The following is a 26,306-nucleotide window of genomic DNA, read 5'->3' on the forward strand; positions in this document are numbered from 1 at the left end:
CCCCAGCCGGCTGGGGACAGAGCGGGGCTGCGGGCCGGAGGGGGCGCGCGTGGGGGGCGAGGGGGCGCGTCTAGCCCGGCCGGGGGCGGGGGACGGACGGGGGGGGCGGTGCCTGGCTCCGAGGCCGGCGGGGGGCGGCGCTGAGGAGCCTGCGCAACTGACGGCGGCGCCCTTTAAGCAGCGACACTCGCCCGCCTCCCGCCTGTGCAGCCTGGGACCCAGCAGCGCCGCAGCAACCCCAGCCCCGCCGCCCTCCAGCAGCCGCGGGCCGCGCCCCCCTTTCTGCCCCATCTCTCCGCCGCCGGCAGGATGCCCCGCTATGAGCTGGCTTTGATCCTGAAAGCCATGCAGAGGGTGAGTGAGGGAGGGACCCGGCCCCTGCCCCGCTGCCTTCCCCGCGTGGCTCTCCCGCCAGCCCGGTGCCGGGCGCCTGTGCCCAGCCCGCCCGGCAGCGCCTGACTCGTCCCCTCGGCCTCCCGCCTCCGGCCAGTGCCGCTGCCCCGCGGGCTGAGCGCGCACGTGCGTGTCATGGGGACGGGCTCGCAGGTGTCGCCTGCGCAGGGCTGCGCGGGGAAAAAAGGGGAAACTTGTTGTACCGGTGCCTAAAGGCCTCGGGCTTGGGCTGCTCAGCTGGGCAAGTGCCGGGGGGGGAAGTGTGATGTGCCCAACTGGCCTGTGAAAGAACTTCCTCTCGGCCCCGCACCCACTGCATGCCCTTTCCTGCCCTTGCCCTGTGCCCCGGCTCAGCTAGGGTTGCCAACTTTGGTTGGATGAATTCCTGGAGATTTCATCACATGACATTATCTTTAACAAAAGATTAATCTTTAATTCCTGGAGACTCCAGGACAGTCCTGGAGGGTTGGCAACCCTAGGCTCAGCACTGGTTCCACTGTGGCTCCTCTCCACACCTATGGTGGCTTATAGCAGGTCAGTGTTTAATTTGTAATGAAAGAGGTGCCAGGGTTCAAGCAGTTTATTTTACTTTCATAACTGATGTCAAGCCTAGTCCTGACACAAATTAAGCACTGTAGTAGGTGCTAGGATAGTTACAGCAGTTGCTGCTAGGTGCTCTCTCTCCTCACAAAGGCCTACAAGGTAAGTTACAGCATTACCTTTTTGTGCAAGGGAGAGAGAGCCAGCATTGTGACCTTCTGACCCTGTCCATGTTAGGGAAATCTTTCAGGTGGTTTCCACTGTTACTAATGCCAGTTGAGCTCCTTTCATAATGATAGTGCTCTCAGAGTGTCACGGGTTGCCAGATGCTGCCAGGGTTTTGAGTGCCTAGGAACAGGATTAGATGATTTGTGTTTAAAAAAAAAAAAAAAAAAAAAATTGCTCATAGGTCTGCACAGGGAGCCAAACCAGCGTTGGCTATGTATGTATGGGGTTTCTTTGTTATTTCTCTTAATTTCCCTAATGTAGGCAGGACTTTGAAACACACTCTTAGTGTAAGGTGAATATTTGGTATTCCTCTTTCCTGCCTCTCATGCTAAGCTACATACACAACCCATCTTTAGCTACTGCTATAAAGCTTACTGCATAGGGTCCTTGCACAACGCTAGTGTCTAAATGCAACAGCTTTTCTATTAGTGTAGGTACCCTTTTGAGTCTTAATCCTACAAATTACATGCTGTTAATGTGTTCTTGCTGACTTTCATCTTTAACTATTCTTTTGATATATTTGTAATAGTGCTGAATGTTTAATTTTCTGCTATTAATTTAATTCCATCTTTCTGTTGTTTGAGCGTGTTATCTTGTGCTAAACACTAGTACATTTCTATTCGTTTTACATGTAACCTCTGTTAGATTTAAAAAAAAAAAGTGAGGTGTGGCGGTTACATTATACATTGCAAGCTTTCTGCATTTGAATTGGGAGGGAAGGTATCACAGATCTGACAACACAGTGACGTACAAACAAAAAATTATAATGCAAGCATGACTAGGAGTACTGTGGCTTTGAAGAGCCTCACAAATATTCCTGGGGTTAGAACATGGTGAAGCAGAGATGTGCTTATAGTGACAGAATGCCTCCTATCTGCATTTATACACTTACAGTAAAACATTATGGTAACAACTAAAATACTCTTTAAAAAAGTTTGACTCTCCAGTATGTACTTTGTTAACAAATGTTCTTTGTTTAAGGCATTTCCGCAGACTAAAATGATTGAGTTAACTGCTCTGTAGTTCTGGTGAAATTAAGCTAGGTATAGAAACTTAAGTTTTTCTAACCTACTCCTTGTATCATAACTCTAAAATCTGGAGTTTATCTTAAGTCTCGTTTTAATTGGTAAACTAACTAACTTGCTGTCTACAAATAACTTGCTGCAGTTTGACTTTCTGTGCAGTTAAAACCCTTTAAAGAGCAATTCTGTGATGACTGTGGAGCTTCCCTAAAGTGGTGGTGCTGAATCTCAAGAAGTGGATTGTTTTAATGAGCCCCATAAGATCTCTCCCTGCACAGCATGCTGGTTTAAAAACTTTTTGTATTTTAAGGATTCTTAAGTGCAAAAACTATTACTAAGGCTGTGATGTAAACTCACGAAAGCAAGAAAATTCAGTTTGGGCTAATAGTCTGAAATCCTGTAATGAATTGCATTAACCAATATATTTATGGAATTGAATGATTTAATACACACAGCTGGGTCCTGAATAAACTAGATTTGAATTTGACACTATTTAGTATTTCCTGATCAAACAAAGAACCCTAGTGATGACTTTCTAGAAAAAGTTTAAATATTGTTTCTATATTTGAGACGTCTTTGCAACTGCAATCCAAGAAATAGCATGTGAGACTTTGGTTCTGTCACTGTCTCCAGCTGGGGTACTCATTTTGTCCAAATTATTTAATATGTATGGAAGAGATCTTTCAAAGACACAAAGGCTTCGAATGCGAGTATGGTGCTTAATTGCCACTTCTGCTTTTGAAAATCTTCCTCTACCTTAATGAGAGGCCACAATAAGGATAGAGTGCTCCCTGTAAGAGTTGCAGCACAAATGTATGGAGATGTACTTTCTGCCTTGAAGAGTTTAGAGTCCCAAGATTACAAGTAACATGAAAGGTGAAGGTAGCAGTACACAATAAATCTTACAATACTTTTTTTTTATTTTTTTTTATTGTAAATAGATTAACTGCTAATTCTTTCTAACATTCTCCCCCCCCCCCCCCCGCCCAACTTCCCTCCCCGCCCAGCCCACATTATAGGCATTGTAGCAAAGTTGAGTCTTCAGGAGGAGAGGGTAGTGACATTTCAAGTCAGTTCCAAGGGAATGTATGGGGAAAGGGGAACTCTTCAGGAAACTTCCTGCCTGTTCTCCCAGTTGTGGTGATGAACCTTCTAGTCAATGAGGGCTTGGAAACGGTTTTGTCTTGCTCTAATGTTGTTCCTCAGATTGACCTGAAGGGGGCAATGAGACATTCCTTCAGGAAATGCTGCCAGCCTGGAAGCGTAGGACAGAGATGGGACCTATAGTCTGATCCCTTGTGTGGCATTGCCTCTTCCTGCAGCTTGACTTGTGCGTTGGTATACCTCTCTTCAATAAATCCTATAGTTAGTTTTCTTCTAACTGAATCAGCAGTCTACTTTCATGTTCAATATTTTATTAGCTCCCTTCAAGAGAAGAATATATTCAGGGGTTTTGGGATGAACTCAGTTTTGTAACCAATTGCATGGATCATGCAGTATCAATTAACTTTTTTCATATATAATTCTCCTGTTTCAGCAAATAATTTCACGAATATCTTGTGATTCTCTAAGGCTGCCCTTGCTTCTGAGTTTGACTTTATGTTCGCATGCTGACTTTTTTCCCAACATGTGGTGTTTGCCATCCAAGCAGGTTGCCATGTTTCAATAAATTCTCTGCCTGCTGTGGAGAACATTCAACTATATTAGGAAAGCCCAGGCTATGGACAAAAGTGCTGCCTGACAACTCGATCTTTATACAACGGAGCTTTTGATATTTCTTCCTGGGAAGAAAAACAAAAAGGAAGAGGTTAAGAAGCAGATTTTTTTTTTTGTTTTTTGTTTTTTTAATCCTCTAGTTTTTCTTTCCTACTGGTTAGCATTGCTTGTATTTATTTTTCGATCTATAAAAGTTTGTGAGACCTTGGTTATATCAGCACCTCACAGTTTAGTAAGTTCAGACAAAATTCTCTACTTTCTTCCTTTGCCTGCTGGAGTAACTTACAGGTAGATTCCTCTTCCCGTCCCTGTCTCTCACTAGGCTCATAGACTGCGTGAAGAGTTTACTGTGAAAAAGTTAGGCACTAAATATATGCTACACTTCTTTGACTTAACACTGTGAGATGTGTAGTCATTATGCACTCATGCCTACAAGAGAAGAGTCTGGGTCCAGCTCCCTGTGAGAGCTCTGTCTCCTGCTATAACTATTCTTGTGAAAGCAACTTTCTTTTGCAAGCCTTGTATGTAAATAAACTTTCTACGAGTACTACCTTCTGGACTGAAATATCTGATGTTTCTCAGGCCCATATAAAAATAATCCATTTTCTTTTTAAAAGTTGAGTTATCAAAGTGTGGGTTATGCGTTTGGGGTGTGTGTGTGCAGAGGATTTTATTGTTTCAGAAAATAGTTTAGCTCTCTTTAGTTTGAATAGCCAGTCTATCTAATTTTAAGTAGTCAAGATTTAACAATTAAAATTTCCTATCAGCTTAATCCTAACTAAGGACAAGTGCCTTTGATGTATTGGTTAAATAAATTTTCTTCAAGTTAGACACTAGCATACCGTATACATTAGGACAGGAGTTAACCCTTCACTGAGGTACAGTACCTCATATTTGAAATGTGATTTGAAAATTCCTGATCTTTTAAGGGAATCCCTGTAGGTAGACCCTTGCACCCATGCAGATTCCCACTGACTTCTGTGAGGTTTAGATAGGCCTTAATTCTGCATTGGGCCTCATGCAGGTAGACCCTTATGCCTAATTCAGTTAAAATGGACTCTGGAGTGGGGAGAAAGGAGATGGCAATCCATTTGGCTCATGGTCCATACGGTGATTCTGGACGTGAGCAGGCACAGACATGGGTTGAGCAGAACAGTGGATAGGGGGCAGTGGATTGTGTAAATGAAGAAGAGTGATGGGAGGTGCAGTAATACAGAAGACTGATTCTGGAAACCTGAGTTCTAATCTTGGTTCATTTATCTTGTGACTGGGCAAGTCATTTAATCTTTGTACTTCAGTTTGTCCACTTGTAAAATTTGCTCATCAGTCTAGCAGAGAAAGGTATAACATGATCCAATTGCTGGAAATGGAAGCTAGACCAATTCAGACTGGAAATAAGGCTTACATTTTTAACTGTGAGGATAATTAGCTATTGGAACAATTTACCAAAGGTAATGGTGAATGCTCCATCACTGACTACATGCCTTTCTAAAAGAGAAGCACTGAAATTATCTTGGGGAAATTCTATGGCCATGTCATATAGGAGGTTAGATTACTAGATCATTTTACAGGTGTGTATGGGATTCATAGATTCTAAGGCTAGAAGGTCATTCTGATCATTTAGTCTGACCTCCTGTACAACACAGTCCATAGAACTTCCATCCCCACCAGATAATTCCTAGAGCACATCTTTTAGAAAAATATCCAATCCTGATTTTAAAATTGTCACAGTGGAGTCTCCATCATTAATCCTTGGTAAGTGTACCAATGGCTAACTACTATCATGGTTAAAAAATTTACGCCTTATTTCCAGTCTGAATTCAACTAGCGTCAACTTCCAGCCATTGGATCGCGTTATACCTTTCTCTGCTAGACCGAAGAGCCTACAATTAAATATTTGTTCCCCATGTAGATACTTGTATGCTGTGATCAAGTTACCCCTTAACCTTCTCTTTGTTAAGCTAAGCAGATTGAACTCCTTGAGTTGATCACACCGTAAGTCAGATTTTTAAATCTTTTAATCATTCACTTGGCTCTTCTGTGAACCCACTCTGACTTATCAACATACTTATTGAACTGTGGGCACCAGAACTGGACACAGTACTCCCAGCAGCAGTTGCACCGGTTCCAAATACAGTGGTAAAATAAATTCTCTTCTCCTATTCAAGATTCTCCTGTTCATGTATCCCAGGATTGCTGTAGCTCTTTTGGCCACAGCATCACACTGGGAGTTCATGTTGAGCTGATTATCCTCCATCACCACCCCCAAATCTCTTTCATAGTCACAGCTTCCTAGGCTAAAGTCCCCCATCCTGTAAGTATGGCCTACCATTTTTGTTCTTAGATGGATATGTTTACACTGTTTGCATTTGCCAGTTTACCAGGTGATCCAGATTGCTCTGTATTTAGTGACCTTTGATCTGTCATCTTCATTATTTACCACTCTCCCAATTTTTGTGTCATTGCAAAGATTCAGTGATGACATTTTTCTTCCAGGCCATTAATAAAAAATGTTAAGTAGCGTAGGGCCAAGAACAGATCCCTTCAGGACACCAATGGAAACAGACCTGCCTGGTGACTATTTCCCATTTAGGGTCACATTTTTTTTTTTTTTTTTTTTTGAGACCTATCCGTTGGCCAGATTTAAATCCACTATTGTGTGCTATGTTAATTTTATATCTTTCTAGTATTTTTAATCAAAATGGTGCAGTTCCGAGAGACTACTGTAAACCATTTCAAAGTATGTTATGTAACCACTGTTAGTGGTTAGTAATCAATTTTGTAATCTCATAAAAAAATACCAAGTTAACTTTACAGGCTCTATTTTCCATAAACCCTTAGTAGTTCTCATTCTAGGACAAGGGATGAGAACGTATTCAATGGACTTAAACACAATTACTCTTTTAAAGAGTTTTGGATTTATTGTATGTTTACTACTAAGAGACAAGACCAGGGTGGAGTAAATATCTTTTATTGGACCAACTTCTGTTGGTGAGAGAGGCAAGCTTTAGAGCTACACAAAGCTCTTCTTCAGGTCAAGAACTCTGTGTAGCTTGAAAGCTTGTCTCTCACCAACAGAAGTTGGTCCAATAAAAGAGATTTACCCCATCCCCACCTTGTCTCTCTGATATCCTGGACGGACATGGCTACAACAACACCATGTACAATAAATCTGACACGAACTTCCTATATAATGGCCTTTCAGTTAAATTGTGGTAGTTACTAGGGTGTGACTGCTGCGTCATATTTAAGGTAAGTTTTTCATTTTGGGCCCCTTCTAAAATCCACAAGAGGTGGACCTTAAGGCTTTCAAAGAAAGCACTCAGTAAACCATGTAAAGCCAATTAGCCCCACTCTCAAGCCTAGGTTCTTTGGGTACACCCTTGCTGCCTTATCTCTTGAGGCCAAAGGGGCTTTTCATGCTCATCAGGGCCTGCAGTCCTTGCCCTGTTGACCTGAAAAAGGAAAGACCACAGGCTGGCCGGAGCTCATAAGCAGTTAAGGGAAGGGGTCTTCACTCACGGGGAGCTCCTGAATGGGCTTGAGGAGGAAGGTGAGTAAGAAAAGGGAGCCTTTACTCTCTGGGGTCCTTCTGCCATCATTCCCCCCACTTCATGGTGCTTGGGGAGTAGTGAAAGAGTTAAGTATCAGAGGGGTAACCGTGTTAGTCTGAATCTGTAAAAAGCAACAGAGGGTCCTGTGGCACCTTTAAGACTAACAGAAGTATTGGGAGCATAAGCTTTCGTGGGTAAGAACCTCACTTGCATCTGAAGAAGTGAGGTTCTTACCCACGAAAGCTTATGCTCCCAATACTTCTGTTAGTCTTAAAGGTGCCACAGAACCCTCTGTTGTGTGAGAGTTAATCGCTCCTTGTCACTCACCCTTCTCCCTTCCCAAAGTGCTGGGGGGGGGGAGGGGGAAGGAAAGTAAGGGGGAGTTTTTCTGTCCAGTTCCAAGTCTCATGCCACCTGCATTTCTCCTTTCCTGCAAACAAAAGTAAAAGAGCTCCAGTCCTTTGGACATTAGGAAGTTCTCCATTCATCAGGGAGAAGAGCCTGGATCCTGAGGATCTACAAGGATTTGTAGGAATGGGACTTGATCTCTGTGAACCATAGAAGGCCAGCAGCATCAGGACTCTCCTCCATGGGGTGATGGGTGGCTAGTAGAATCTTTTGGGGGTTTTTTGGTTTGTTTTCTGCCCCCCTCCCTCCCCTCAGCTCCTTCTCCACAACCTCCTATGGCCTGCCAGATTAGAAGGGTTACAAGAGGGGGGCCCACGATACACAGAACATGTCTCCAGCACACCTTAGCATTGCACCTAATGTAGTTTTAAATGGTCCTAACATGTGTCCTCTATAAATCTGCATGAAATTAGAGGATGTATGTATGTGAAAAGAACTTGTGATGTGACACAGCAGCCCACTTAGTGCTGGTGATATGTATGAGGCAAATTATAAAACCAATGTTTCATGCTCATCTTCAATACCCTTTGTTGAAAGAAGGAAAGGTTGGATGATGGCATCTTTATGGGGAAGAGTTTACATGAATAGCCTTGACTCTTGAGTTTTCATGGTTTCTCACTGTTGTGGAGTTGAACTCTAAAACTATTTCAAGTTATTATGTACTCAGACCATGATATATATACCTGCTTAATATCCCTACATAAAAGTTGATGAAGTCTGCAACATTACTGAAATGTCACTTTAAAAGGACCTTACATTTTTCAGTGCAATATTTGTGGCCTCATGTCAGTTTCATAAGCTGCTGCTTGAGAGAACTTGGTAAGATGAACACAGCTCAAACCTGCAGAAAGGGCATAACATTTAGAGTTGCTTTATGCCTCCCTTCATTTCTGATTACCCACATGGTTTGAACTTATTAATGTTCAGAAATTATTGCAGCCCTGATTATGAACCCAGAGAAATGGGAACCAGTATTGTTTGTTCAAAAACAAACATCTTTCTCCCTCTGTGTCCCCACCCCTCTGGCCAAGCTCTTTTGAAATCTGCTCTACATATTTAGGCATCTAAGTATGGATTTAGAGGACTGTCTTTTGGTACAATTTTTTAAGCTCTTGCCCTATAGTCTTATCACAAAAATAAATGTGCTCTAAGGGTGAGAGTACTATAACCTAGAGTAGTGATGGAGTTCTAAAGCCATGGAAAATGGGTTGAAAAATAGAAGTGTTGGACTCAGTTTTTGATTATAGGAAAACAGGGGATACTAGTTGGAACACTTAGTTAATACGCTGGCCTTTCACTGCTGGAGTCCTGGCTTCAGATTTTGGCTTGGGTTACAAATGAAAGTTTGACTTCATACTAATTCTCATTGGACGCTAGAAAAAGTCTACAGAGGTTGGCATAATCAGTCCCTTGTACAAGAGAAGCCCCAGAATAGAACTTGCTGGTATTGGTAGAGCTCTATGGAGAAATCCACATAACAAATATCTGCTCTATTCATAACTCTAGCTATTGCTCTGATTCATTAACAGAAGTCCTTTGGAATGCAGTGCACATTAAGTATTTCTCCTAAGAAAACAATCAATTTAAATAATGACTGTGGTGTAATGTTTGTCTTCATCCACGGACTCTCTAATATGAGCATGGGCTCTGTCTTGCATGCACTAAGATTATGTAGTTCAAGGATTCTATCTAGCAAATAAGTAGTTTGGGGTGGTACCTGCTGCTATACTTCCTCTGTGTGTGTGTGTGTGTGTGGGGGGGGGGTTTGTTAACCCCCTCCCCCTGTTAATTTTTTAAAATTTCTCTATACATGTGTTGCAGGCAGTGCAAGCTGCTTCAATCTGCTTGCCAGCATGGCTCCACCTTGATGTGGAGAGGCAACCTCTAGGAGTCAGGGGGCAGCTCATTCACTCTGCCTCTATTGGCTTAGTTGGCAGGGTGGTTTCAGCCAGTCACAGCTCCCTGAGTTTTACCATGTTAACCTGAAAACTTGTTAAAATACGTTGCTCCCTTTCCTTGTCAACCCTCTGTTTATACTACTTTGGAGGCTCTTGTCTGGATCTCATCTGATCCTAGTGAGGTAAATAGAAAGGAGCATAAACACTGCCAAATTAAGTGTAAAAATGTAATAAAAGCCAAAGAGGAGTTTGAAGAACGGCTAGCCAAAAACTCAAAAGGTAATAACAAAATGTTTTTTAAGTACATCAGAAGCAGGAAGCCTGCTAAACAACCAGTTGGGCCCCTCGATGATCGAGATACAAAGGAGCGCTTAAAGACGATAAAGCCATTGCAGAGAAACTAAACGAATTCTTTGCTTCAGTCTTCACGGCTGAGGATGTTAAGGAGATTCCAAAACCTGAGCCAGCTTTTGTAGGTGAGTAACTGTCACAGATTGAAGTGTCACTAGAGGAGGTTTTGGAATTAATTGATAAACTTAACATTAACAAGTCACTGGGACCAGATGGCATTCACCCAAGAGTTCTGAAAGAACTCAAATGTGAAATTGCGAAACTATTAACTAAGGTTTGTAACCTGTCCTTTAAATCGGCTTCTGTACCCAATGACTGGAAGATAGCTAATGTAACGCCAATATTTAAAAAGGGCTCTAGAGGTGATCCCGGCAATTGCAGACCAGTAAGTCTAACCTTGGTACCGGGCAAATTAGTCGAAACAATAGTAAAGAATAAAGTTGTCAGACACATAGAAGAACATAAATTGTTGGGCAAAAGTCAACATGGTTTCTGTAAAAAGAAATCGTGTCTTACTAATCTATTAGAATTCTTTGAAGGGGTCAACAAACATGTGGACAAGGGGGATCCAGTGGACATAGTGTACTTAGATTTCCAGAAAGCCTTTGACAAGGTCCCTTGCCAAAGGCTCTTACGTAAATTAAGTTGTCATGGGATAAAAGGGAAGGTCCTTTCATGGATTGAGAACTGGTTAAAAGACAGGGAACAAATGGTAAATTCTCAGAATGGAGAAGGGTAACTAGTGGTGTTCCCCAAGGGTCAGTCCTAGGACCAATCCTATTCAACGTATTCATAAATGATCTGGAGAAAGAGGTAAAAAGTGAGGTGGCAAAGTTTGCAGATGATATTAAACTGCTGAAGATAGTTAAGATCAAAGCAGACTGTGAAGAACTTCAAAATGATCTCACAAAACTAAGTGATTGGGCAACAAAATGGCAAATGAAATTTAATGTGGATAAATGTAAAGTAATGCACACTGGAAAAAATAACCCCAACTATACATACAATATGATGGGGGCTAATTTAGCTACAACGAATCAGGAAAAAGATCTTGGCGTCATCGTGGATAGTTCTCTGAAGATGTCCATGCAGTGTGCAGAGGCGGTCAAAAAAGCAAACAGGATGTTAGGAATCATTAAAAAGGGGATAGAGAATAAGACGGAGAATATATTGCCTTTATATAAATCGATAGTACGCCCACATCTTGAATACTGCGTACAGATGTGGTCTCATCTCAAAAAAGATATACTGGCACTAGAAAAGGTTCAGAGAAGGGCAACTAAAATGATTAGGGGGTTTGGAACGGGTCCCATATGAGGAGAGATTAAAGAGGCTAGGACTTTTCAGCTTGGAAAAGAGGAGACTAAGGGCGGGATATGATAGAGGTATATAAAATCATGAGTGATGTGGAGAAAGTAGATAAGGAAAAGTTATTTACTTATTCCCATAATACAAGAACTAGGGGTCACCAAACGAGATTAATAGGCAGCAGGTTTAAAACAAATAACAGAAAGTTCTTCTTCACACAGTGCACAGTCAACTTGTGGAACTCCTTACCTGAGCAGGTTGTGAAGGCTAGGACTATAACCGCGTTTAAAAGAGAACTGGATACATTCATGGAGGTTAAGTCCATTAATGGCTATTAGCCATGATGGGTAAGGAATGGTGTCCCTAGCCTCTGTTTGTCAGAGGGTGGAGGTGGATGGCAGGAGAGAGATCACTTGATCATTACCTGCTAGGTTCATTCCCTCTGGGGCACCTGGCATTGGCCACTGTTGGTAGACAGGATACTGGGCTGGATGGACCTTTGGTCTGACCCAGTACAGCCGTTCTTAAGTTCACAGATCAGGCACCTCACTTTGCCCATGTTCCTGCTAGTTTTTTCCAACAGTGCAGTGAAAGCTTGCTTTTTCTTAGTACTTGAGCCTATGTAGGCCCTGGCTTTTGCAGCTGTGGAGGGATCACTAATAATACGGACACTTAGCTGTCAGTAATTAGCTGTACACAATTGACTTTTTTTTTTTTCCAGTCTGCTCGACCGCCATAAGAGTCTATCTGGTCAGTAAAAAGAACAGGAGTACTTGTGGCACCTTAGAGACTAACAAATTTGTTAGAGCATAAGCTTTGTGGGCTACAACCCACTTCTTCGGATGCATATAGAGTGAAACATATATTGAGGAGATAGAGATATCTATCTATCTATCTATCTATCGATAGATAGATAGATAGATATATACACACACACACACACATACAGAGAGCATGAACAGGTGGGAGTTGTCTTACCAACTCTGAGAGGCCAATTAAGTAAGAGAAAAAAAAAACTTACTGAGCTATCTTGATTATCACTTCAAAAGTGTTTTTTTTTCCCTCTTACTTAATTGGCCTCTCAGAGTTGGTAAGACAACTCCCACCTGTTCATGCTCTCTGTATGTGTGTATATATATATCTCCTCAATATATGTTTCACTCTATATGCATCCGAAGAAGTGGGTTGTAGCCCACGAAAGCTTATGCTCTAATAAATTTGTTAGTCTCTAAGGTGCCACAAGTACTCCTGTTCTTTTTACGGATACCGACTAACACGGCTGCTACTCTGAAACCTATCTGGTCAGTGTCCACTTTGTGCCATCGTTAATGACCTGGGCAAAATTTTTCAAAATTTGGTTGCCAAAAAAGTGGTTTAATTTTCAGATGTGCTGAGCACTTTCAGGGGATGCAGAGGATGCTCAGTACCTATGAAAATTAAGTCACTCTTGTTTGGGTACTTTAACTTAAGGCAACAAAGTATAAAAAACTTAAACTTTTATTTTTTATTAAATCATGTGAACAGACTCTTCATGTTATTTGGTAACTGACATTACTATAGTAGGTCTAGGGTCCCATGTTTATATATGTAACTTATAAAAGCTTTTTGTTCTTAAGCAAATGTCTTTTGTTTTAATGAACAATTGGGGGCCCGAACCTGTTTCCTCAGATGTGCGGGGTTTTGGGAACATGGAGAGTGGTGAAGGTGCAGCATCTCAATCCTGGGGACTCATGGGGAAGGAAAGTGGAGGCACTTACACAACGGGGTTGCTCTTCTATACTTTCTTGGCTCTTGCCTGTAGCACCGATCCAGCAGGAGCTGCACTGCGGTTGTCTTAGTTCTTCACAGTTGTCTTGTGCCAGCCATGGTTGCATACCATAAAATATCTGTGGGGTCAGCAGAGGGCTGTGTTGGGAAGAGTGGCAAGTCCCTGGCTGTGGCCCCCTCTTTTTCCCCAAACCTGCTAAAGCCTGAGACTTGTGGTATATTTACAGGGTGTTCCACTCCCCCCATAGCCTACACCTGTCAGGTTTTTGTGCCTACTACCCTTTATTCTTAGAGGCCTATTATCCTCTGAGTATGCTTGTTTAACTCCTAATGTTAATTAGGCACACATATCAGTATAGCAGACCATTCAGGTTGCATGCTGCTACGGTAAAATATAATTGCAATTTGGGGGTTTGAAATGTAGTTATGTTCAGAAAAGTGTCTATTAAAGCACTTTTACTCAACATTTCTGCTTCCTGTACTTATTACATCCTATCTTCTTATTTTTACTCCTGCATTGCAGAGCCAACAGTTATGAGAGAGTGAGCAGATTCTATTCTGGTTTATGCATCAACAGAGCTGATGAACGAGCTAGGGGAAAAAACACAACTTGATTCTTTTAGGACCATGCTGATATTTGCAGACCTGATGGGTAGGAAAAAGTCTTTATTGTAAACCGCATTATTATTATTATTATTATTATTATTATTTTTTTTTTAAAAATGTTGACACATGTTAGACCCAACAACAATGCTTTGAGTCACTTCATCCTTCAGTTTCACTGGGCCATATAGCTCCAGTTACTACATTTGCTTCTGTTGCATAGACAGAACTCATAAGTTTGTCTACAAGAACGTATACTTAAAATTGCTATGCTGTACTGGATCTGGACAGAATGCAGTGTATTACCCCATAAAGACAGTTGTGTGTAGCTTATCAGAAAAGTAGTCTGATCCATAGAGGTGTCTCACTTGTCCAGATTCTCATTAAAAAATACTCTGAAAGGAAAAAAAAGAATGTATTACTGCAGCATCGGAAGAACTTGCTGCATAACTTGAATAGCATAGGAAGGTTCTAGTATAATAAATTTATCAGGGTCACTTCAATAGACAAAAAGTGGATTAACTGCTAATGTACTCAGATTCTAACTACTAGGTTTGGCAGCTCCTTTTCCTGGAATTGGGAGCATTAATACTTTGGAAAGGTTTTCAGCCATGTAGGTATTGAACTTCGTATTAATGATCCATTTCTCTGGGGTTGCAGATTTATAGGAAGGCATACCTTTGTGAGAAAACCTAAGGGGTGGGCAAAGGTTAAATGTCATTTCCAGACAAATACTTTTTAACCCTACAAGGCTATGCACAGATGGGTCCACTAACTTGCTAATGAATGCATAGTTTTAGTAACCTGTGACTTATCTGCCCCTGAAATAATTTTTTATTTTTATTTTGAAAAGAGATCATTTTAGAGGGAGGTGGGGGTTGAAAAGAATATTTTGTACATAGTCTCTTCCTCTTAATGAGAGTTGCCAGGATAGACTATATCTTTGGTGAGAAGAGTCAAGGAAAACATAGCAGGAATGCTTACCAGCTGGAAGGAAAGGAGATGGGGAAGCAGCATTTAAGGCTGCAGCTGTGGGTCTCTTCCCTCCTCTGGATTATGTAAAGGGCCATCTGTCAGATAATCATGCTGGGAAAGCTTCCTTTTAAAAGAGTGACCCAACAGTTCTGAATTTCAGTTGTGACCGAGAACTTTTAAAGAACTGTGAGTAAGGCCTGAATTTCTATATGGTCTTTTTTTGAGGGACCCGATTAAAACTTCAAAATAGCTGTTTGTTTTTGTTTGTGTAATAAGAATTTAGATGTAATCTTGGTGTCAGCTGCTAGCTGCATTTAATGTACCAACACAACAGCAGAGTCTTACATGAATCCTACATAAGTTGTGCCATAAACTGTAGTTGTCTTACCTGTAACATTCCAGACTTTAAAGTTTTAAATGGTGGCTGGTCATCCACATGAACATCTGAGAAACATAGGTCTTAGATGTATGAACCATTTTCCCATTCAAATAACAAGTAAAGTGTATGTTCTTATAACAGGGATCGGCAACCTTTGTCATGCGGCCCGCCAGGGTAAGCCCCCTGCCGGTTTGTTTACCTGCCGCGTCCGCAGGTTCGGCCAATCGCAACTCCCACTGGCCATGGTTTGCTGCTCCAGGCCAATGGGGGCTGTGGGAAGCGGCAGCCAGCACATCCCTTGGCCCGCGCCGCTTCCCGCAGCCCCCATTGGCCTGGAGCAGCAAACCGCGGCAAGTGGGAGTCGCGATTGGCCGAACCTGCGGACGCGGCAGGTAAACAAACTGGTCCGGCCTGCCAGGGGTCTTACTCTGGTGGGCCATGTGCCAAAGGTTGCTGATCCCTGCCTTATAATATTTCTTCCTCTGTGTGCCGTATAAATCCTACCCTGAATCTATGCTACTGTATCTTGTATCCTTTTTTGAGAATTTGCCTTTAGCTAATATGTTTTTTTTAAAAAAAAGGCAGTTTGAGTCGTACTAATATTTGCACAGAAATCTCAAACTGTTATATGACACAAAGGAAAAACTTTCTTGTACTTGTGTTATGGCCCAATCAGAAAGTAGCCGGGGCTGAAATTCACTGTTCTTGGCACCAATTTTGACTTGCTCCTGGTTTTGTCAGTGCCACAAACACTATTCCCATGACTTGATAGTCTCCCCATGCAGATGTTTGAGTCCTCCTTTAATCAGGAAGGTGGAAAAGTTTCAGTAGTCAGTACAGATTTGTTGCATTGTCACTGAAGGTATGTTTACACAGCAAAGAAAAGGCCGCAGCTGGCTCGTACCAGCCGACTTGGGCTCATGTGGCTTGGACTGCAGGGCTGTTTCACTGCTGTGTAGACTTCCAGGTCCCAGAGCCAGGGTTCCAGCCTGAGCCCAGAAGTCTACACTGCAATGTAACAGCTGCAGGTTTTTCTTTGCTGTGTAGACATACGTCACTACAGCAGTTCAGAGTAACTTCTTATACCAGCTTCTTATTGAACTTAATTCCAGCATAACCCTGGAAATTCTTCCCTTTTCCTTTCTTTGTTCCTCTGATCTTTGCCTAGCAAATTTCCCTCAAAGCTTTACCAGGCTGAACACCGCAAACGAGGTCTGAAAGTTGCAAAAGTGATGCTTTTGAAAAGTAGCTATTTAAAGCGTGGTTTGGCCCTGTCTATAGGTGGCAAGTTCTCAAGAAGTTCTTAACATTATAACCAAAATAAATACTACATGTCCAGTGACGGTGTCTCAGTTGTGACATATGACAACTTATTAAAGGGCAAATACTCTTTATAATGATTATAATTCTGGTTGGACTGTTCACTACAATATGCACACTAGCTGCCTTTTTGTGTACTGTTACAGCACATCTGATTTCACTACTGGTATCCGATTACTGCTATCGATCACTTAGTGTCAGTGTCACCGGTTTAGGTCCAAAACTTTTTTCAATAAGATAGGAGGACAAGGAACTAAAACTTTACTCTTCTCTTGGCTCACCTTTTTATAGTTATTACTTACATTGGGTTAAGAGAAATTATGCATCTGGGAGCGGTTACTTTTGTATACTTTTTTTCTTAAAATAATATATGAAATCTTGGAATTAATGTTGTATTGTAATTACCTTTGACATTTAAAAATAATGAAAGAAGCACTTGCAGCTAAGTAGTGTATTACATTCATACCCAGAAGCTTCATGCAGTTTGGAAACATTGACCGTGTACTGTCTTGTTTAGGAATAAATTAAACCATGGAATAGACCAGTTAATCTGCAATGCCTTTTGGGGATGAGTGTAAATTTTAAATTCTTCCATGAAGAATTTAAAAACAGATCTGTGGTCTGAGACTCATGATCTTGATAAATTGATTACAGTCGAGTGCTCAGTCTGTTTTGTATCACATATAAATATCCTCATGTAAAAACTGAGTATCTTTGTTGGTTCTGAAATACTTTATTTTTTTGTGCAGTGTTCTGCTTTATAAAATGGCCAGTTCATACAAATACACCTCTACCCTGATATAACACAAATTCGGATATAACGTGGTAAAGCAGCGCTCCGGGGGGGGTGGGCTGCGCATTCCGACGGATCAAAGCAAGTTCAATATAACACGGTTTCACCTATAACGCAGTAAGATGGTGTGTTTTTTTTTTTTTCTTTTTTCTTTTGGCTCTTGAGGACCGCGTTCTATCGGGGTAGAGGTGTATGCAAACATGGTTGACTGAAGTGGAACCTTTTTTCTTGTTAACACACCTGCGTTAATGAGAAGTGCACATTCTCATGGTGAACAAGCAGCATGGTTACCTGTAATAGTTTCCTGAAACAGCAAAAGAGTTTACATCTTTTTAATTATTTAAGGTACTCATCCATACTCTCAGCCTTAACTCCATCTTAACATAGTTTTATATGGGAATCTTTTGTTTTTGTTTTTAAATTAATTTCACACATGAATGCTAAACAAGAAACCCAAAGAATGCTACCCTGTGATAGTTTGAGTTGTAGATATGTAATATGAACCTTTAAACCATTTTTGTTTTAAGGCCAGATTTGTTGTTATGCTCTGGCAGCTTTGTCATTTCAGAGCAGTCTAAAGCATCTGGAGCACATTGGCCAATTAAATGATTTTTACAGCGACTCTGTATCCGTGAAGCAGCACAAAACATTCAGGGCATACTGGTGAATCTGGCCCATAATTTCCACAGAATGCAACTATAAAATTTTTTTAGTGTAATGACAGTTGAGGCTAATGCAATGATAGTTGAAGGCCAAATAATCTTAGTGAGAACTCTTGACACGTACAGCTCCTTTGTGCCGTTGACTTTCTTCAGCCCACGGAATTGAAAGATCCAAATTAACTAGAGAGGGAAAATGATTGACATCAAAGGTAACTAAATCAGATGGCCATACTTAAGAGTAACCTGAGCTGTATACATGGCCCTCTCTATTTTATAATAACTGGCTAAAACAGCAATTAATACACTTAATTGCAACCTAACTTCTTGTACATATGCTAAATTTGAAGATCACAATGAATTTTTAATCCTAGGTAAAATTTGAATTCTTGTGGTGGTAAAATCATTTGGGACAAAACAGGTTTGAGTACTAAATTTCTTAGTTTACTTTTAACTCAGAATAGTCAACTCACTTCTAAATTCTCAGAAAACTCATTCTGTACTCAGTAAATGCTTTAAGTTTGGTAGGGAGGAAGGACTTGCTATTCTTCTCAGGTTTGGACAGTAATTATTTAATGACTGTAGATGTTGAGATTCAAAAAGTTAGTTTTGTAACTGCTAAAACACAAATTGTGAACATCCCCTGTCAAAATATACAAAGTAAATATCCTTAAATCAAACTCTAACTTCTCAAGCAACATTTTCCTGACTTAACTGAAAGTTACAGATAAGCAATTAGTGATGGCAGTACTTAATTGGTTTGCATGTATGTAGTGAAATCGACATTTACAGGTAAATCTAATCCTTCCAATCTTAACAATAAACATAGGCTGAATCCCTGCATTAGGCACAAAACACATCCTTATCTTAACTGTAGAGTTGATTTTCATTAATGTATCTCCTTCCATGGCAGAAAGAATCGCCAGCGTTCAAAGGGTCAAAGTAGATCACAGGCCTACTGGCTCCTAGAAACAAAAGATCAGTTTAGGACAACCATATAGAACTACATTTCAGCTGTCTATCTCTGTATATTAGCGTTGTCCAACATCTGTTTATTTTAAAGCATTTGTGATAGGGGTGCAAACACCAATGAGACAATATTTTTAGTCCAGATTGGTGTGACTTCTACAAGTGTCAACCACAACCTTGCATGGAGCTTCCTTTTCACAAAAACCTAAATCAAGAATGTTCATTTCTCCCTCTCCTATATAAAGTGAACGCTAGTAAAAGAGAACCGTTTCAGATTAATCACTAAAGGCTATGGAAACAATTTTGACTTGAAAATAGCTTTTATTTTTAGCTGTATTCCTATGGCCTTCTGTGTCTTTATAAAACCACAATGTTAATTTAATTTTAAATAACTAAAAAGTGGTGGTGGACAAAAATGAATTATGAAAATCAGTGCTGATTGGTAGAAGTGGTGAGGTGCTTTTGTCAAGCTCTGTGGAACAGAAGGCGAGTTGATATACAAAAACTTTTTTTTTTTTTTAATTTGGAACTACCAAAACCAACACTTTATATTTATTTTAAAAAAAAGTGGTGGTGGAGAAGAGTAAATTGGAACTTCTCTGGCTGGTGGAAACCGTCAAATAGCAAATTCTGAAAATAAATTTGGCATATTTTGAGGTGATTTTCTGTAGTTGGGTTTTTTAATTACCAAAACTATTAATGTAAACAAGATACATTTTTTCCCTCCCACCCCCCTCAGACTGAAATCAACTCATTCCAATTAAAACACACACAATTACAAGAAGTAGTGTGCATTGAATCACAAAAACTAGAGGGTTACACACTTCATTGTGTTTGTAAGCTGAATTGGCAGGTGGAGGGCAGGGCAGGAACTTGGTCTCTATCCCTGAACTGGTAGGACACTCTCCATTAACCCTGACCATGCTGTTTGCCCTGGTCACCTCTCCCCTGGTTTAGATGAAGTAAAACAGTTTTGACTAGGCCAGTGTTTCCCAAACTTGGGACGCTGCTTGTGTAGGGAAAGCCCCTGGCAGGCCAGGCCAGTTTGTTTACCTGCCCCGTCCGCAGGTTCGGCCGATCGCGGCTCCCGCTGGCCATGGTTCGCTGCTCCAGGCCAATGGGAGCTGCTGGAAGCCGCGGCCAGTATGTCCCTCACACAGAATTGTGACATCACTTCAGGATCTGGCAAGCGAGAACCTAGGCTGTTTAGGGTGGAATCCTGGGGCAATTCAAAAAAGGACTATCCAAACAAACTTTTTCATAATGTAAAATGTCTTTCTATGCTCATGCAAAAGTGGAAGGGCTTATTTTAATGTCTTTTAAAATAGACTTTAATCCTGTGAGGATTTGGGGAGCGTGCGGGGAGGGGGAATGGAAATCCCTAATAAGAATGCATTTTGTTGTGTTGGGGGTATTTGACTTTGTGTGTGTTTTGGTTTTTTTTTTTTTTTTGGTCATTTAATCTTTATGCTCTTGTATTTGCTGTATCCATTGAGACACATGTACCATGTCCAGATTTTCAGCTTAATTATAAAGGGCACTACTTAGTTTAAGTAATGAATTCTGTGTTCTATCTTGCACAAATACAATTTAAAAGAGGAAAAGACTTGTGTTCAACCACTTGTTTTGATAGACTTCAAATCTTTCTCATAAAGTTGAGTGAAATCCTTCTCTAATTCAACCTTTGTCTTTTGTCTTTGCTGCCTTGCAGGGTTGGTACAGTAGGCCTCACTAGACTTAGCTGCAGCTAAGAATTTCTCCTACATCAACAGAGTTAATGCTGATGCTCTTGTGGAAAGTCGATTAAAAGTGCGTGCTAAGTTCTCAAATTTCCATTTAAGAAGCGGAGAAAATAAATCTGTCTTCTCAAAGTGTACTACAACCACCACCATCAAGACAGCAAACCAAGGGACAAAGAATTTGATCTGCAGTATTGATAAATGTAAACTGGTTCACATATTACTCTAAAGACTTCTTGGGGGGTGAAAATTGGACATCGGCAGTCGCAAGTCATTTTGTTTATAAAAATGAGGGCTTCTTTGGAAACAGCAGACATTGCCATTGTGACACTGTACTTTGTGCTTGTACTGTGCATAGGCTTTTTTGCCATGTGGAAATACAATCGAAGCACCGTAAGTGGCTACTTCTTGGCAGGCCGTTCTATGACATGGGTAGCTATTGGTGCATCCTTATTTGTGAGCAATATTGGGAGCGAACATTTCATTGGGCTCGCAGGATCTGGAGCAGCAAGTGGATTTGCAGTAGGTGCGTGGGAGTTCAACGCCTTAATGCTTTTACAGCTTTTAGGATGGGTTTTCATCCCAGTCTACATACGGTCAGGAGTATATACCATGCCTGAATACTTGTCCAAACGTTTTGGAGGACATAGAATTCAAATATATTTTGCTGCGTTGTCTTTGATTCTTTATATCTTCACCAAACTTTCTGTTGACTTGTATTCAGGTGCACTCTTTATTCAAGAATCTTTAGGTTGGAACCTTTATTTGTCAGTTATCCTGCTTATTGGAATGACTGCTTTGTTGACTGTGACTGGAGGTCTCGTGGCTGTCATCTACACGGACACTCTTCAAGCTCTGCTTATGATTATTGGTGCCCTCACACTCATGATCATAAGTATGATGGAGGTTGGTGGGTTTGAAGAAGTTAAAAGAAGGTATATGTTGGCAACACCAAATATTACGTCAATCTTGTTGACCTACAATCTTTCCAATACCAACTCTTGTCATGTCCACCCAAAGCCTGATGCTCTTAAAATGTTGCGTGAGCCAACTGACGAAGATGTTCCCTGGCCTGGATTTCTGTTTGGGCAGACCCCAGCTTCTGTATGGTACTGGTGTGCTGACCAAGTCATAGTTCAGAGGGTTTTAGCTGCAAAAAATATTGCTCATGCCAAAGGATCCACGCTAATGGCAGGTTTTTTAAAGCTGTTGCCTATGTTTATTATAGTTATCCCAGGGATGATTTCACGTATACTGTTTGCAGATGAGATTGCCTGCATCAATCCTGAACACTGCATGCAAGTCTGTGGAAGCAGAGCTGGATGCTCTAACATTGCCTATCCACGTTTGGTGATGAAACTTGTACCAGTTGGTCTGCGGGGACTCATGATGGCTGTAATGATTGCTGCACTAATGAGTGACTTGGACTCTATATTTAACAGTGCCAGCACTATATTTACACTTGATGTCTACAAACTCATACGCAAGAGTGCCCCATCTAGAGAATTAATGATTGTAGGAAGAGTGTTTGTTGCTTTCATGGTAATTATAAGCATTGCTTGGGTTCCAATAATCGTGGAAATGCAAGGAGGCCAGATGTATCTCTATATACAAGAGGTAGCAGATTATTTGACTCCACCAGTGGCTGCGCTGTTTCTGTTGGGTATATTTTGGAAGCGTTGCAACGAACAAGGGGCGTTCTATGGTGGAATGGTTGGGTTTGTCCTTGGATCTACAAGGCTGATATTGGCATTTATTTATCGTGTCCCTGAGTGTAACCAGCCTGATACTAGGCCAGGCTTCATCAAAAATATCCACTATATGTATATTGCTACTGCTTTGTTTTGGATCACTGGAATTGTGACTATTACAGTAAGCCTCTTTACACCACCACCAACAAAGGAACAGATTCGAACAACCACTTTCTGGTCTCTAAAAATCAGGCCTGTAAAAGAAAATGCTTCAAAAGGGGATCCATATAAGGTACAAGAAAAAACCATCTTGAAATGTAATGAAAATGCCAATCATATCCTGCCAAATGGCAAATCTGAAGAAAATATTAAAAATATTAAGCCTGAGGATATAAATCTTCTAGTTACTTGCAGAGAAGACAGCAACCCAGTGATTTCTGTAAGTCACTCTGAAGTTGAGACACCAGTTGATTGTTATTCCAATGGACAGGTGGCTCTCATGGGTGAGAAAAAGCGTGAGGAAGAGACTGATAATAGAGATAAACATTGGAAATTCATAGATTGGTTCTGTGGCTTTAGAAGTAGAAACATGAATGAAAGAGCCATCCAAGATACGGAGGAAGAGACTCTCTGTTTACAAATGTTGGAAGAGACTCCAAAAGTTAAACTGTTACTAAATATTGGACTGTTTTGTGTCTGTTCACTTGGAATATTCATGTTTGTCTATTTCTCTTTGTGAGTGGTGAAGCTTTAAGGGTATGGCTAAACATACAGAAGCTGAAACAAGTCTCTCTGGAGAATTTAAAAAAAATATACATAACTTGCATCTCAGGCATTGTTTACGCTATATTGTAAAATCAACTTGTCAGCCAATTTAAAGACCATTTGAGATGTGTATTATATTAACTCTGTTTAAATAAGGAAGAATGTGGTTTTTAGTGCAGTGCTGCAAGGTGTGTGTGTGTGTGTGTGTGTGTGTGTGTGTGTGTGTGTACACCAAAGAAAAAGGAGGTGGCTGTTTTTAAGGAAGAACATTAAGGTGCTCAGTCCAATATTTAAGTGGGGGGGAAAAAATTAAGTGTAGAATTGGCATTATCAAGGCTGTCAATCTAAATTTAAAGATACCCATATATAGTTTATCCTCTGTATCATACTCGTACTAACTTGACCAACACGTTGCTGCTTAATTTTGCTTGCAGCTTTTCACTTTTTAAAAACTGTATAAAAAATGTGTGGTGCTTAAATCCCACAATTCATTTATACTCAACAAAAAGACAGCATTTTGAATGCACTTAACTCCTCATGTATTATTTTGGAACATGCTGTCACTCTGCAGCTGCCTTCTACTCTTCTCCGTAAGATTAGAAACCAAACATACTTAGTCACAGATTTGAACCTTTTTTTTTTTTTTTCTTCTATCCAATTTAAACACTGGTATGGTGAAAGATTGATATTTATTTTTGAGGGATGGGTGCAAGCAAGCCTGAGATACTACACTCTTTAACTTTGTAAACTTTAGTTTATGATCCTACTGAGGGAGGGGGAAAAAGGGATGGATACTCTACCTGAATTTTCTAGTAAATGTTGACCAAAACAAATTCACTCCCACCCTATTCCAAATTTCTCTAACATTTTTGCTGTGTACATGAGTAGGGTTAGCTTCTCCTTAAGGAGCAAGCTCCAGATGCATGCTATCCCTTGGAAAAGAGATCTGCCCAAGAATGATCAAAGTGAAACTTGAATATGCTTCAGCTGGATTTAAAAAAATTAAATACCCCTGAAGGAAACATCTAGCAACCCTATCACCAAGCTAGATGCAATGCAGTCTGTTAAATGTTAACAAACGTGTACTATGGATATTTGTTTTAAATTGCTATTTTGGAAGAGGGAAGTGGAAGCAACAAATAACAAGAGTCTGTATTTAGCACAGTACTCTTTCTTTCTAACTTCATATGTTAGGAAAAGCCTAGTATGAAGGATTCCCCATGGGGAAGTAAGTGAATGTAGTGGGCAGCTTAATTATCTTCAGCTGGGCTTTTTTTGATGCGTATGTGGAAAAGCAAAACAACTTTTTGTGCTTTAGCAAAGCAACCTCAAATTACAGGAATGCACAAAAGATGAGACTTTGATTGAAGTTTTTTCCCCTAGGGGCTGTTACTGGCAACTGTATTAAGGGTTTGCAGAATTGGACACAGTTTAATACCCAATTTAATTACCCTGAGTAGCCTGTTGATTTTAATGTAGTGTGCTACTTGGTGTGAGTAAAAATGGTAGGTTAATGGAATCTGAGTTGAATCTAATTATTGACTGTTGGAGGAAAAACCTCTTGCTGCATAGAACTCCAGTGGGTCACTGAACAGCTCTTGGTAAACCAACAATAACTAGATTATCAGATGGAACTGGTAATTTACCGTACTCTTGAAATAGCAATTGAGAGTGGTAGGTCTGTGCATTTGAATAGATGCCAAGATGTTTCACAGCAACTACTGTTCATTATCAGCTTTGTTTAGATCTTGCACTTGGAGGGTAGAACACTGTGGATCACAATAGAGAGATGAGCATATGAGCCATGTTTGAATAGTGTAGATGACGGCCATTACCGTATGTGGCTGAGGCTTGGTTTTGGTAGTGTTGTGTCAATGTGTGTAAAAGTTGTTGTTGTTTCAATGGGTTACTTCATACAGAAAAACATTCTTTTTTAAATGATAAATTCTTAGTACATGAAAGATTCTGTAAAAATGGAAACTCAAGTTCATAAGTTAGTTATTGGAGGTGTATTGGGGGTATACACGGTGTACAAAAATGAATAAAACTCTTTTTATATGCAAGGTAAACAGTAAAAAGTTTGGATGTGTTTGCCCTAAATCTAGATGGATACACTAGGAAGAGGAGGGGGATAAAGAACTCGGGGAGCCTCTACCCCTTTGTATAGGGACAGAGTGGCTATGGACCAAGAGCTTCTATTTGCGTTTTCAGGGCCTGGCTAAAATGCTCAGTTGGGCTCAGTGGCACACTTGGGGTATGTGGTCTGCCATCTTTGGGATGTTAAACGGCACTATCCCCTACTAACTCCGCATACATTTCCATCAACAACTGGCATTAGAGGGTTTGCTTACTGGCCCTTCTTGATCTAGTTTTAATGACTGTATTACCACCTGCCTCTCACAGGTAGGCTGGCTCAGGGACCCTTCACTTTACTGCCACTGCTTCAGTCCTTCTTACCCCTTCCCTAGAATGCCTCACACAGTAATAGGGCCTCCACCTAGATAAAACAGCAGCCTGCCTAGTACAGTCTCTTCCCTTGTTCCTTTGCCCCAGATGAGTTCTTTTCTACCAAGCCCACTTTACATGTTTACTGCACAATGCCCAGTGCCATGTACACTCATACTTATGATCAGTGATAAAATTTTAACCCTGTAACAACATGTAATATTCCCAAAGAATTATAACTCTATTAGGTCTATGCTTTTAAAGACCAGTAGTTTCAGTGTATTGGCATGTTTGATCCTACTTTGAATACTAAAATACACAGTTTACTTAGCTCTATCTTTTAAATTTCAAATGTTTTCATACTAAAAGTCCACATTACACTAGTTCTAAAAGTTTATTTCCAATGGGGATCAATCTAGTCCTGTCACTATGTAGCTTCACAGAAGACAGACAACCTATTGTTGGATTAATTATGGTAAAGTTTTGTTGTCATAGTTGGAAACTCAGTTGATAAAATGGCTGTATTCTCTCCGTGTCTTCATAACTGAGGCCTGGTCAACACTATAAACTTAGGTTGATGAAAGCCACCTTTTGTAGACTTAATAATGTGTCTACACTACAGTAGAACCTCAGAGTTATGAACTGACTGGTTAACCACATATCTCATTTGGAACCAGAAGTACACATTCAGGCAGCAGCAGAGACGTGGTGGGAGAGGGGGGAACCATCCAGTACAGTACTGTGTTAAACATAAACCACTAAAAAAAATAAAGGGAAAGTTTT

At 40.7% G+C, this 26,306-nt stretch overlaps 2 protein-coding genes across 3 annotated transcripts in view; both read left to right on the plus strand.

The window, feature by feature from the left end:
* Positions 1-268: 268 nt before the first annotated feature.
* Positions 269-26,259, plus strand: SLC5A3 (solute carrier family 5 member 3). Of its 2 annotated transcripts, XM_065423802.1 has the most exons (3): positions 269-354; positions 13,709-13,837; positions 20,595-26,259. In XM_065423802.1, the coding sequence occupies exon 3, from the start codon at positions 20,911-20,913 to the stop codon at positions 23,050-23,052; it is 2,142 nt and encodes a 713-aa protein (XP_065279874.1). In that variant the 5' UTR covers positions 269-354; positions 13,709-13,837; positions 20,595-20,910; the 3' UTR covers positions 23,053-26,259. The 2 variants fall into 2 exon arrangements, with proteins under 2 accessions (XP_065279874.1, XP_065279875.1); XM_065423803.1 differs by lacking the exon at positions 13,709-13,837 and having other exon boundaries at positions 270-354.
* The window catches only part of MRPS6 (mitochondrial ribosomal protein S6), a 67,840-nt gene continuing 41,820 nt past the window's right edge, over positions 287-26,306 (plus strand). Inside the window, exon 1 of the mRNA XM_065423804.1 lies at positions 287-354. Within this exon, the coding sequence (XP_065279876.1) occupies positions 310-354 (45 nt within the window). The 5' untranslated portion in view covers positions 287-309. The remainder of the gene's footprint in view (positions 355-26,306) is intronic.

This window comes from Emys orbicularis, chromosome 1, assembly GCF_028017835.1.
Source record: "Emys orbicularis isolate rEmyOrb1 chromosome 1, rEmyOrb1.hap1, whole genome shotgun sequence".
Lineage (NCBI taxonomy): Eukaryota > Metazoa > Chordata > Testudines > Emydidae > Emys > Emys orbicularis.